We start from the raw sequence: 11,206 nt of genomic DNA on the forward strand, positions 1-11,206 counted from the left end.
CTGGAACAATCGATTACAATTAACGGAGCATGTGTTACAAATTCACTATATGTGAATAGGGGTTCGCCCTTTTTAAAATAGTAGTTTTCTTGAAATTTTACATACATTTCATAAAGAATCGCTAGCTGATTCTTGGACTGATCAAGGTTCATATCGTCATACGGGTAACACTCTGAATTCAAATAAAGTTTTACATTTGAAACGTCACATATATCAAATTCGCTGACATTTTTTTTGATATTGTTTGATCTGTCCGTTTGAAATGCTAATACAACATATCGTGGTTTTTCCAACTGAGTTGATGTTTTTACATTCCATGTCTGTCTATTTGATTGTGGTAATAAAGGATATTCATAAAGCTCCCATGTTCTAAAATTGATGAAAATTGATTGATTTTTTTCAATAACTTTGAGTAAAGATAGTTTTTCTTGATCTGATGGGAATACGTAGGGAACTCTCCATTGAATTTTCTTGATGTTAATGTCCATCGTTGGCTCGATACTTGTACTTGTACCTGCAGCTCCTGTTTCAGTCTTAACCTCACCAAGCATAGCATTTAGGTCAGTTCTTGATCTTATAAGTATAAGTTCCTGTTTAACGTTTAATATAATTTTATTATAATCCTCAGCGAACCCAATTAAAATCTTAAGAGGAATGCAGACATTAAAATAGAAAGTACCTTTATTTGTACTGTCTTCTTTGAGAGTCAATAAACTACCTTTTTCACTCGTCCAGCCTGCATTAGTTAACATTTTAATGTCACTATCATTAAAAGACAGATAACCTTTCATTGTACTTGTAATTCCAACGTTTTTCACCCTATCTATTTCAACTCCACCGATTTCGTATCGTATTTCATCAAATAAATAAGCATATCCGTTATTAATGAATTTTGTATTTGTTGATTTAACCACCCCCTCGATGTAGAGAGTACTGTTGCAGGGATACGTATAGATATCTTGATGTTGGATTGGTATTCTAATTTCATCATTATTGTTGAATGAAGAATTAGCATATGGTTGATGTGCGTGTACTTCTATTTTATTTATCGATTCGTCAAAGTAAATTTGCTCTCTTACTTGTAATATACTACCAGCCATGTTTAATTTTTAAGCCTAATGATACTAAAAAGTCTCTATTACTCTTAGAAAGAGAACCTCTCTTCACGGTGTCCGGTGTAGAAATGTTCACGGTTTTCAAATACGGTATGTTCTTAACTGGGGTGAAGATCATAGGCATGATTACAAACGTTTAAGATGTAATGTTACTGTGATGGTTTCTTCACGGAAATTGATAGGTTTACCATTTTGATCAGTTATTTTAAGGGATATGTTATCAATCGTCCTTGTGTTGATTGGAAGATAGATTATATTGGCGGGAGTTTCAACTATTTTAAATCCTGGTGGAACAGTGGGAAAGAATGTATGTATCACATGACTTGGATTACTATTTACAAACGAAGACGTAATTATATTACACTCCACGTTTATAGTATTGACTTTTAAGACGTTTACCGTTCCATCCGACACATGAGTGAAAAACTTGTTTAATTTTCTATTTTTGAAACCTAATAAAGGACCTATTGAGTCTGAAGGAGTGAAGTCGATGTCTTTGGAACACTTTATCTCACTTTTTAACGTATTATTGTTTGGTTGAATTGTTATCAGTACATCATGATTAATGGGATACGCATTTTTGTATGATAAGCTAGTATCGATGTCAGTTTCTGTTTCACCTCTCTTATCTCCAAGAACCTTTCGTAAATACTTTTGCAAATCTTTAACTTCATATGATCCAGTAGGTATTTCTATACCCACCTCTTCATTTTTATCGGTAAGATAATAAAACATATTACACCCTTCCTCAACATTTGGAATTGAATTAAATGTTTCAAAATTGATGAACCCTAACACGTAATCTCGATCATTTTCTAGTTCAATTTTGGGGAATATTTCACAGCTTAAGAGTGAACTATTTCCCGAAATTACAAATAGGTGAGACATGTTGCTTGTACGATGGTCAAATAATGACTGAGATAGTTATTGGAGAATATTTTAATTACAATCAGACAGAAATTTCAAACACAACTGTCCACATATTTCAGTGTTAAAATTTTGATCCCTAACATAGTTATACAAAATAATACAGTTTTTTAAATAATGTATAACTTCCATTGGTGGTTTGAGGTTCCCAAAACTGTCGTAATACTTTGCATGTGATCCATCTTTACGTAAAGCGACCCAATGAGTCCCGGGCCCATCATCATCGTCTAAGTTTATGATTATCGCTTCTTTATTCCATGGATGCAAAGGCAGTTTATCCTTAGAGAATACTCCTCTAAAGTAAGGTATTTTCAATCGTTTAGCATACCTTTCCAAATCCAGATTGGTTAGTGCGTTTGATCTAAAAAAATACCCATCCCTTGTTTGTATGGTCTCAAATACAATCCTTTTCCTGTTTTAATCTTAACGTCACTTACATTTTCCTTTCTTGCTCTGTTAACTTCGTTTATGGCTTTATACACTGAGGTAGCTCCGCCGGCCAGACTTCCGATGGCAGACAGTCCGGCAAATAATGGCAACAGGAACGGTAACGCTCCTCCAGATTTGGGTATGGGTATGATTCTAGGTTTTTTTATTTGATCCTTTTTACCACCCCTCATCGCATTTCTTGCAGCTTTCAACGCTGCAGGAACCAATACCTTAAGTTCTTTGCTTTTACTCTTTTTAAGTTCGTTTTTAGCCGCCAGTATAGCATCCTTGAGGTGTTTCTTCTGTGTATTTCCATTCTTACTGTCATGTTTCGGACTCCTTTTCTGCCTTTTCTTTGTAACACTTTCTGACTTCGATTTCTTCATACCAGCACCGAGTTTAAGTTTTGCTTTCATAGCGTTCGTTACTAAAAAAGCGTTTACCTTTTCACCGAGTTTAGCGTCCGGAGCCGATACTCTCGTCCACGCCCTATCGGCCAGCAGCCTGTCAGCTTTGTGTCTACTCGTTAAATCCTTGTTCTGAGCGTATGCTATATCGTGTTCCTTGCAGTAACTATCAAGTGGATTGATCCCTTTGTCGCCCCTTGCCAGACGTTTCTCCAATTTAGTACCAGCCCCACAAAATTGGTATCCACCCAACAGATGTGCCTCAAAAGGTAGGTTATCAATAAGCTTATTAATTAGACCTCCACCTCGTTTGAAGCTCAGAACCATACTGATGACCAGTCCTACTTGCTATTCAACTTACCTACCCTATCCCAAAAGTCGTCTTTATCATCATCTTCTGTTGATTTACTTTCTTTCAAGGTTTTTATTTCAGACCTAAGATAAGCTAAGTCATTTATCATTGCACTCATGACATCTGATATGGGCTTACCTTCTCTATTTCGGGACCTTGCAGTCAACGAAGAAGCTGGATAAAAAACCTTAAGCTTTTCATCAATACGTGACATATCAGAGTTTATCCTGTTTTTGAAAGCATCTAATTGTTTACGAGTCACAGGTGAATTTTCATTCTCGCTCGCTTTGACAACCAATTGAATATTATACTTTTTTAAATCTATGACACCATTCATATCAGGTTTAATATAATCCTTTATCATTTCCCTCAGTACCACTTCAACTAAAGTTGTATTGTTGCTTCGTACTGTTTCATCTACATATTCTTTGTTTGCAACATCATGTCTTTCAATTGGCTTTTTGACATTTGTTATTATTGAATTATTGATATTTACTTCACTTTTGTCATCAATGTATAAATACTTCTGCATGAGTGTTCTTGCCTGACCTAAAGTAATGGGAGAATAATTATTTATGGCTTCATTTATATTAATTATAAACTTTTTAAAGTTTAATTCTCCTTTTTCTGGTTTAATGAAGGATTCCACCGTCTTGCTAATTATTTGATTTACCCTAACTAATTCTTTATCTAGATAAAGTTTATTTATTGCATCAGAGTCATCGGTTGGATCTTTTTCAATTTTAAAAAAGCTCAATCGTTTATTCTTCATATTAATTTCATCATTGATACCAAAAGTCACACATTTTAAATTAATCTGTGAATTAACATAATTTTCGATGTATTGTTTAGAAACTACATCCGTTAACTCGGTAGGATCTCCAATATTGTTAATTCTCATTCTTTTAGCATTAAAATTGCCATTTTCATACATTAAAGTATTGCTTTTGAAATAATCGAGAGATATTGCATCTTTTCCATCTACAGGGTTTGATATATTTTTAATATTATGATTTTCGCAATCAATAATAAATTTCTTTCTATCAAACTTAATAGTATCTCGTAGTTCTTTGTCCATACTATTTTGAAAGTACCTCTTATTAACAACATCCATGTCTGATTCAGGATCATTGACATTAACAATTTTTCTCTTTCTTAAATTAACTTGTTTATCCTCTAACAATAGACATTTTGATGAAATATAATTTAAAGTAACGGCATCACTAGAATCGACAGCTTCCCCTACGTTTGTTAACCTTTTGTTTTCAATATTAAAATTTTGTTTATCAGTTAGCTTGAAACCTATTCCTGAAGGTCCTACTACAACGTTTTCTTTGGAAGTAAAACCTATATAACCTCCAAACTTGTCGATACTTGGTTTCATCGTCTTGAAAGTCAAACATCAAATGATGCTATTCTCTTATTTTGATTGATATAACTATGTTTTTATTCATGACGTAATATTTAATTGTGTATAAATATATATTTATATCAGATAAATGAAAGGGAGATAAATTAATCTGAAACAAGGTAGGTAATAAATAACACTGAACACAGATTGTATGTCAAAATAATTTATATTTATTTACAAACATATCAAAATTACAAATATACATAACAAATGTCAAATATAATTGTTACACTTACAAAATTATGAAAAAAAATCTATGTATTAATTTGAAGATTCAATGGTTACAGTAATTAAAAACATAAACAATCAAACTAAATAGATAAGTTAAGTTTACAGTTTTTTTCATTACAGTCATAATACTTTCTATTATTCCACTATTTACATAAATTTACTGTAAAGCTCAAATTACTTGATTTATTTGTAACTAGATAATGTCCCTTCTTACAATGACAGACACATGATTGTCAACAATTATTTCCTCTAATTTACAGTCCGGATCATCGTGATCTTCGGAACCACCGTTTAAGACCCAACACACCCTAGCAACCTTTATTAGGACAAGATCTGCGATGTGACTACAGTAATTAATGCTGAACGGCTCGTTTCCATGATTTATTAGGTTAACCCTGACTACGTCTGTATGGTTGGAGTCAATAGACGCTGGAGAGTCTAAAACTGTCACCCCGAAAGTTTCCGCTTGCCATGCTACCGGTCGAATTTGTCCTTCATAACCTTCAGGTATTCTAATTTTTATACCCGCAGATATGGTTTTTCTTTCTCCAGGATTTAAGGTTATAGTGTAAATACAGGAAGGGAAAAATGCGTGCAGAGGTATAGCAACCCGACCCATGTTCTCGTATTCAGGCATATTAAGGAAGCCCTCGTCAACAGAAAGTTGTTCGTACCTGACCGGTACAGTTTCCAAAAAAACATTATCTGAAAAGTAAAAAACTAAATTAACTTACATACAAATCTAACAAATAATTTGAGCTTAACAAGAATCATTGGTCATTTTAGCTTTTTTTGCAATCAGTTCTTTGTGTAAATCAATTTTCCTTTTTTTATTCTCAATTAGTTTGTAATGGCCATATGCCATGGTATGGATATTATCATTTAATACAAATCTTTTATCATCATGAGACGATAACGCTAGTTTTCGTACTTTCGTTGTGTATACATCATGTTTCCTACTCCTAATTATATTCATTTCTTTGTACTGGTTTTGATTACAAAACAAAGCTCTCTCGTAGTCCTGAAAAGTTATTTCATTTTTAACAACACTTTTCTTTACACCCTTAGCACGTTTCTTACAATCATAATTCTTACTAAGAGTAGTATATAGCTTTGTCCTAAGACCAATGAATTTCTTTAGGGGAACTGATAAAGTTTCATCTTTCATAACACCAAGTCTTTTCTTATTATCGAGAGAGAAACAAGCGTGTGTTATTGGGTACTCACTAGTGTCAAAGTAATGTATATTCTCCTTGATTTGCTCATATACGTCAACTGAGTTTACATTTATAAGGTAACTATCCGTATCTGTATATAATAGTTCTACATTTCCTTGACCAAATACACGAGGAAAAATATCATAAAAATATCTATACATTACGATTTTGCTTAGTTCAAGAATAGCCATACCTACTGCAATGGGTTTGTTAAAATTTACTTTAGTTTTATTTAGATGAACTGCTATCAGTTTTTCTGTAAATATAGTTCTATCACGAAAATTAGGCTTAGCAATAAGCTTATCGAGCCTTTTAGTGCTACAAACTATTTCCATATTCATTCTGTTTCTTACGTTTTCCATACATTTGCCATAAACCGAATTGTTCATGAGTTTGAAAAACTCCTTTTCAAACTCATTTTGCGCATTTTTTCTAAATGTTGTGTTTTTTTCGATGTATCCATACAACCACTTAGACTGAACAAATTTCATACCTCTATGGATTTTAACCAAAACCAATCCATGCTCTACGGCCTGTTTTAACGCTTGGCTGTGAATTATGTAATTACGTTTAGGTTCTAAAGTTGTTAACAATTTTGAATGTTTACTACCTGGTGGTACTTTTCTTTGGGCGCAAAATGGTAAGTCGTTGTGTTGTTCATGTAGATGTGCCGGATAATCTAGATCTACCTCAAGTATAAACCCTACTTCATCATTTTCACCAATATCATTAATTTTATTTTTTACTTCATCAATTTCAACAGGGGTTAACCATTTAAAGTCCTTTAACGGTAAACTTTCTCCCATTGCAGCCCCATAAAGGTTATTTATATCTAGGAATAATATAAAGTTTGAATTATCAACTGTCCAGAGTCCCTGATCCATAGGTTTGACACCAGGTTGTGATTCCGAGTCAAGATTTGTTTCTGAAACTAAATACTTATTTGATGCCTCGCAGTAACGTTTAGTGCACATAGAAATACCACCACGAATACCAGCTTCTATGAACATGTACTGTTCATAGCTTGTTAACAAATCGATTTCAACTTTAGTCAATTTAAGACACGCGTCGAACGAAAGGCCAGGAGCTGTGAAATACCAACCTGGGTCCAAACCATAATTGGATTTACAAACTTTTCGGAAATTTTCAAATACATCGCTTAATAGTAACACATCAGTCTTAAGGTAGATATCAGAAAATTCTCCTAAGGTTTGACAGTTAAATTTGTTCCAAACCTCAACAGCCCTATTATAATCTTCTACAGCAACTTCTGACTTATTTAGAGAGCTGTAAAACTGATCAATAGAAGGCAAGCTAGTCTCATTAAATTTTTCCCAGCCATCTATGTATTCGTAGGGAAAACAGCCTTTTTTTGTAACAATATTAAGTTTATCATAACCGAAATAAGAAAGTGTTTCATTGAATTGATTTTTGTCAAGATTTTTGACTAGTTCATCAAGACTTCTAGACATAAATTTGTACGAATCAAGAAAACGAATTTCAAATCTAGCAGCAACTTTCTTTGATAAAGAGATATACCGTTCTTCTGTATTAGGGATTACCTTTATTTCCATTTCATCATAATCGAGACTTTTAATAATAAAATGGAGGTCATAATTTGACATATTGTGCAAGACTACGGGCAAAAAGTGTGGATTTTGATATGACAAGTTACAATTTGAATGACTTGCACCTCTAAATTTCCCTGTATTAGGGTCGTGATCTCTAACCCTTAAATTATCAGCAGTAAACTGTTCTTCACATATGTGACAGCAAGATGAACGTTCAAACATGTCCACTTCTTCATCCGTTAACTCCATAGGCAACTTATTTTTGTACGTCTCGTACACTTTAAGAGCTTCATCTCTGATCTTTTGGCAAAATACCTTCACAGCATTTTCTCCGCGAAAAAGGACTGGTTCTGATTTTTCACCATTACTTGAAACAACATAATAACAAAAACTTGATGGGTAGTGCTTTTGATAGTCAACAGTTGAAGAGGTAGATTGATTTTGCGTAGCATGTTTAGTTTTGCAGGTGTGGGAGTTCTTACAATTCGGTCTTTTACAGTTCAAACAGCATTGATTCAAATTTTTACAGTTGACTCGGAAACAGTTAATACAACATTCATTGGGATTTTTACAGGTAAAAGAATTGCAATTATTACATGGACTTTTTTGTATTAATATACTTTCAAAATCAGCATATACAATGTACGGGACTTGTTGTTGGTGTTTGAAATTTTTAAATTTAAGTTTACAATTATCTTCATTAGGCATTTCTACAGCAACAGGTTCATGATTGTTACATAGCTGTTTATGTACATCGAAGGTAGGTTTATCATTAAAATGGATTAAACATGATTTACAAACAAATTTTCTTCCGTTGTGGTTAGAGGTTTGCGCGCTTACTAATTTATCAAAGTTTTTAATCCACACATAGTGAGATGTTGTTTCATTTTTCAATAGTAATAAATCACGGTGATCATCTTTTTCTTGTTTTGTTACTTTAATAGGATATACAATATATTCCTCACTATTGTGTTTCTTTTCTATTCCAAATATATTTATAGACATATTGTTTATCTGTTCAAATTTAGGTATTGACTTAAGTTTTACAGGATAGTTAATACAGTCCCAGTCATACGCTGCATTCATTTCTGCATTATCAATATAATTGCGGACTCTTTGTGGATTACGAGGTACATTTTTCGCCCATATACTATACTTGAAGCAATAATCATCCTGATTCTTTACATTTACAACAGCTTTCTTGTTTGCAATGAAAGCTGGTAAGGATATATGTTTACATCCTCTTAATGGATAGTATTTATTAATTCTTAGTTCCAGCCCTATAATACTCTTTAGACTCCATCCTGAACCTTTACCTTGGTGTTCTGATTGTTCTGTTAAAAGTTTATCAAAAGCGTTTTTACAATACGTGTTTAGATCTGTACCTAGTAGTATGGGCTCGTTTGCAGTCTTAAATGACAGTTCTTTGATTTCATCTTCTTCTCCTTCAGTTCTTGCATAGATACATTTTAAAATAATATTACATTTCAGAGTTTTCGACTTAAGAAGGTGTTCTTGAATTTTTGAAATAATCAAAGGTTTCGTGTGATATTTTAAAAAATTACCTATATCGATGTATCCTTCACCATTTGTTAAGTAATAGGTTTTAAGCCTACATTTTGCAGCAGACTCGGTCTCAATAATTGGCAAATAGCCCAATGTATTTTTTAAATGAGTGTTACTTGCAGGGTGATTGTCAGATTCTCTGTACCACGTATTACATGGTTTACAAAATTTGAGTTTAATCGTTGCAAGATAGTTTTGCATCGTTAACAGATTACAATAGAATAGTAATTTATATTTGACAATGATATGGAGTATTTCTTATTCAAATTATAAAATGTATTTTTCTATAATTGGCTAGTCCCTACGATGAATTGTACTATAGTAATTGATGGTTTTTCACTATCTCTTACTATTGATGATCTTCGAGCGCAGCTCAGCCAGGCGTCTGGTTTGAGCCAACGTGAGGTCTGCCGCAGCGGAGATTATTGTCACTGCCCCAGCATACTCCCCAAACCTGGCCTGGAGCGATGTGAGCTTCACACAATACGGCAGCCGTACTCTGTATGTTTGGTCATCCCTCCGTTCAAACTTAAACAAACATGTAAAATAAAATTAATTTATAATATTTTTTAAACGTGTGTTAAAATAAATTAAGTGCTGTTATCTTCTGTACCTTATCTAGAAATATATCAAAGTTTAGTTATAGGTTTAGTCATAAGTTTAATTTATAGGTAAAAAAATAATTAATCAACCTAAACATTAATTAACAAAGAAAATAATGATGAACATGAAACGATAAATTAAAGCCTTCTTGTTCCATACAATGACAATTTAGTTTTTTGGGCAATCATTTTTGAAATAATCATAATTCAAAATGTAGATATAAAAATAGAAATTGACATTGATAATTTAATTCATAAGTATGATTATTTAATTTAGGGTATTATTACTTGCAAATAAGTTTAATATACAGTGTATTTATCAGATAGTGATATAACATATCATCACTATTGAATCTTAGGTGAATTTGGTTGAAAACATTTTAAAGATATAAAGTATAACGTTTATAAATCTAAAGTTTTTTATCAATAATATTTTTATTTTTTTCCTACCTGAACATTAGGTTGAGGGAACACTGCCTTCAAGATAATGTAGAGGTCTTCAAGACTCTCCAGGCCTGATCCCTCGACGATGGAAACGTCCCAGGTGGAGGGTGTGGTCAGCGCGTTGGAGGAAGACATGATGATAATGATTTTGTGTGCGCGAATTATATATCTATATATATACTGATAAGATATGACGTCTTTGACCTTAACCTCCACACGTGGTATTTACGTTATCAGTCGGAAGTCATTAAACACACACGCTGCAACGCTGCACTTTGTAATGGTTACGCAAATTATTATGTTTTGATAAACTAATGCTGCATCCATGATAATCCCTATCAAGAGTTTTTGCACGCCACGATAAGCCTTGCATCATCAAGGATAATTATCAGCTCAGCGCTAAATATTTATTTAAATATACAAACAGTAGTTTTATGATATAAATGAATTTCAGATATAAATGTACAAATATCCTTATTAAACAAATTGTTTTCATGGTAAACAACGTCATCGTTAAATGACATGCCATAAAAGCGCTTTTAAGTCCACCATAAGTGTTTTTAAATTAATTTATTAAGATATTATTATTTATCCATTATTTCTTACATAAGGCTAACAATTTAACATTCTATTTACTCCACACATTTGGAAAACTATCTACACTCAACACTAAATGGCAGAAGCGAGAAGCGTTTGTCAGTCAAACGTTACCACCTTAAAAATCGAGTTTTAAATAAAAATATTTATAATACATCTTGTCGTACGCCCGACATCAGGTAACAAACACCCTTCCAAACCGACACACCTCCGACACCTTTCCCGTGTGCCAGCCTCCGCGGTGCCAGCTCTCTCAACCGTCCACCCCGACACGCCGACGGAAACTTTCGACACCGTGTGCCAGCTCTCTCACCGTGCCAGCTCTCTCACCCATGTA

At 33.2% G+C, this 11,206-nt stretch overlaps 2 protein-coding genes across 2 annotated transcripts in view; both read right to left on the bottom strand.

The window, feature by feature from the left end:
• LOC128995727 (uncharacterized) overlaps positions 1-3,205 on the bottom strand; it is a 57,107-nt gene extending 53,902 nt beyond the window's left edge. The window contains exon 1 of the mRNA XM_054420746.1: positions 2,523-3,205. Coding sequence (XP_054276721.1) covers positions 2,523-3,205 — 683 coding nt within the window. The remainder of the gene's footprint in view (positions 1-2,522) is intronic.
• A 6,156-nt stretch (positions 3,206-9,361) lies between these two features.
• Positions 9,362-10,433, bottom strand: LOC128994024 (uncharacterized). Its single transcript, XM_054418226.1, has 2 exons — positions 10,279-10,433; positions 9,362-9,754 (listed from the first exon to the last, which is right to left on the bottom strand). Exons 1-2 carry the CDS (start codon positions 10,405-10,407, stop codon positions 9,566-9,568), a joined length of 318 nt encoding a protein of 105 aa, XP_054274201.1. The 5' UTR covers positions 10,408-10,433; the 3' UTR covers positions 9,362-9,565.
• Positions 10,434-11,206: the final 773 nt, after the last annotated feature.

Source organism: Macrosteles quadrilineatus, unplaced genomic scaffold, assembly GCF_028750875.1.
Source record: "Macrosteles quadrilineatus isolate MER2022 unplaced genomic scaffold, UCM_ALF_1.0 Scaffold_5__1_contigs__length_97177068, whole genome shotgun sequence".
NCBI classification, from domain to species: domain Eukaryota; kingdom Metazoa; phylum Arthropoda; class Insecta; order Hemiptera; family Cicadellidae; genus Macrosteles; species Macrosteles quadrilineatus.

Excerpts from the sequence above, each read along its gene's own strand:
- LOC128994024 (XM_054418226.1), bottom strand. The coding sequence starts at position 10,407 with ATGTCTTCCTCCAACGCGCTGACCACACCCTCCACCTGGGACGTTTCC. Across the intron at positions 9,755-10,278 it reads TCCCTCAACCTAATGTTCAG|TTTGAACGGAGGGATGACCA; the intron begins GTAGGAAAAAAA and ends TGTTTGTTTAAG.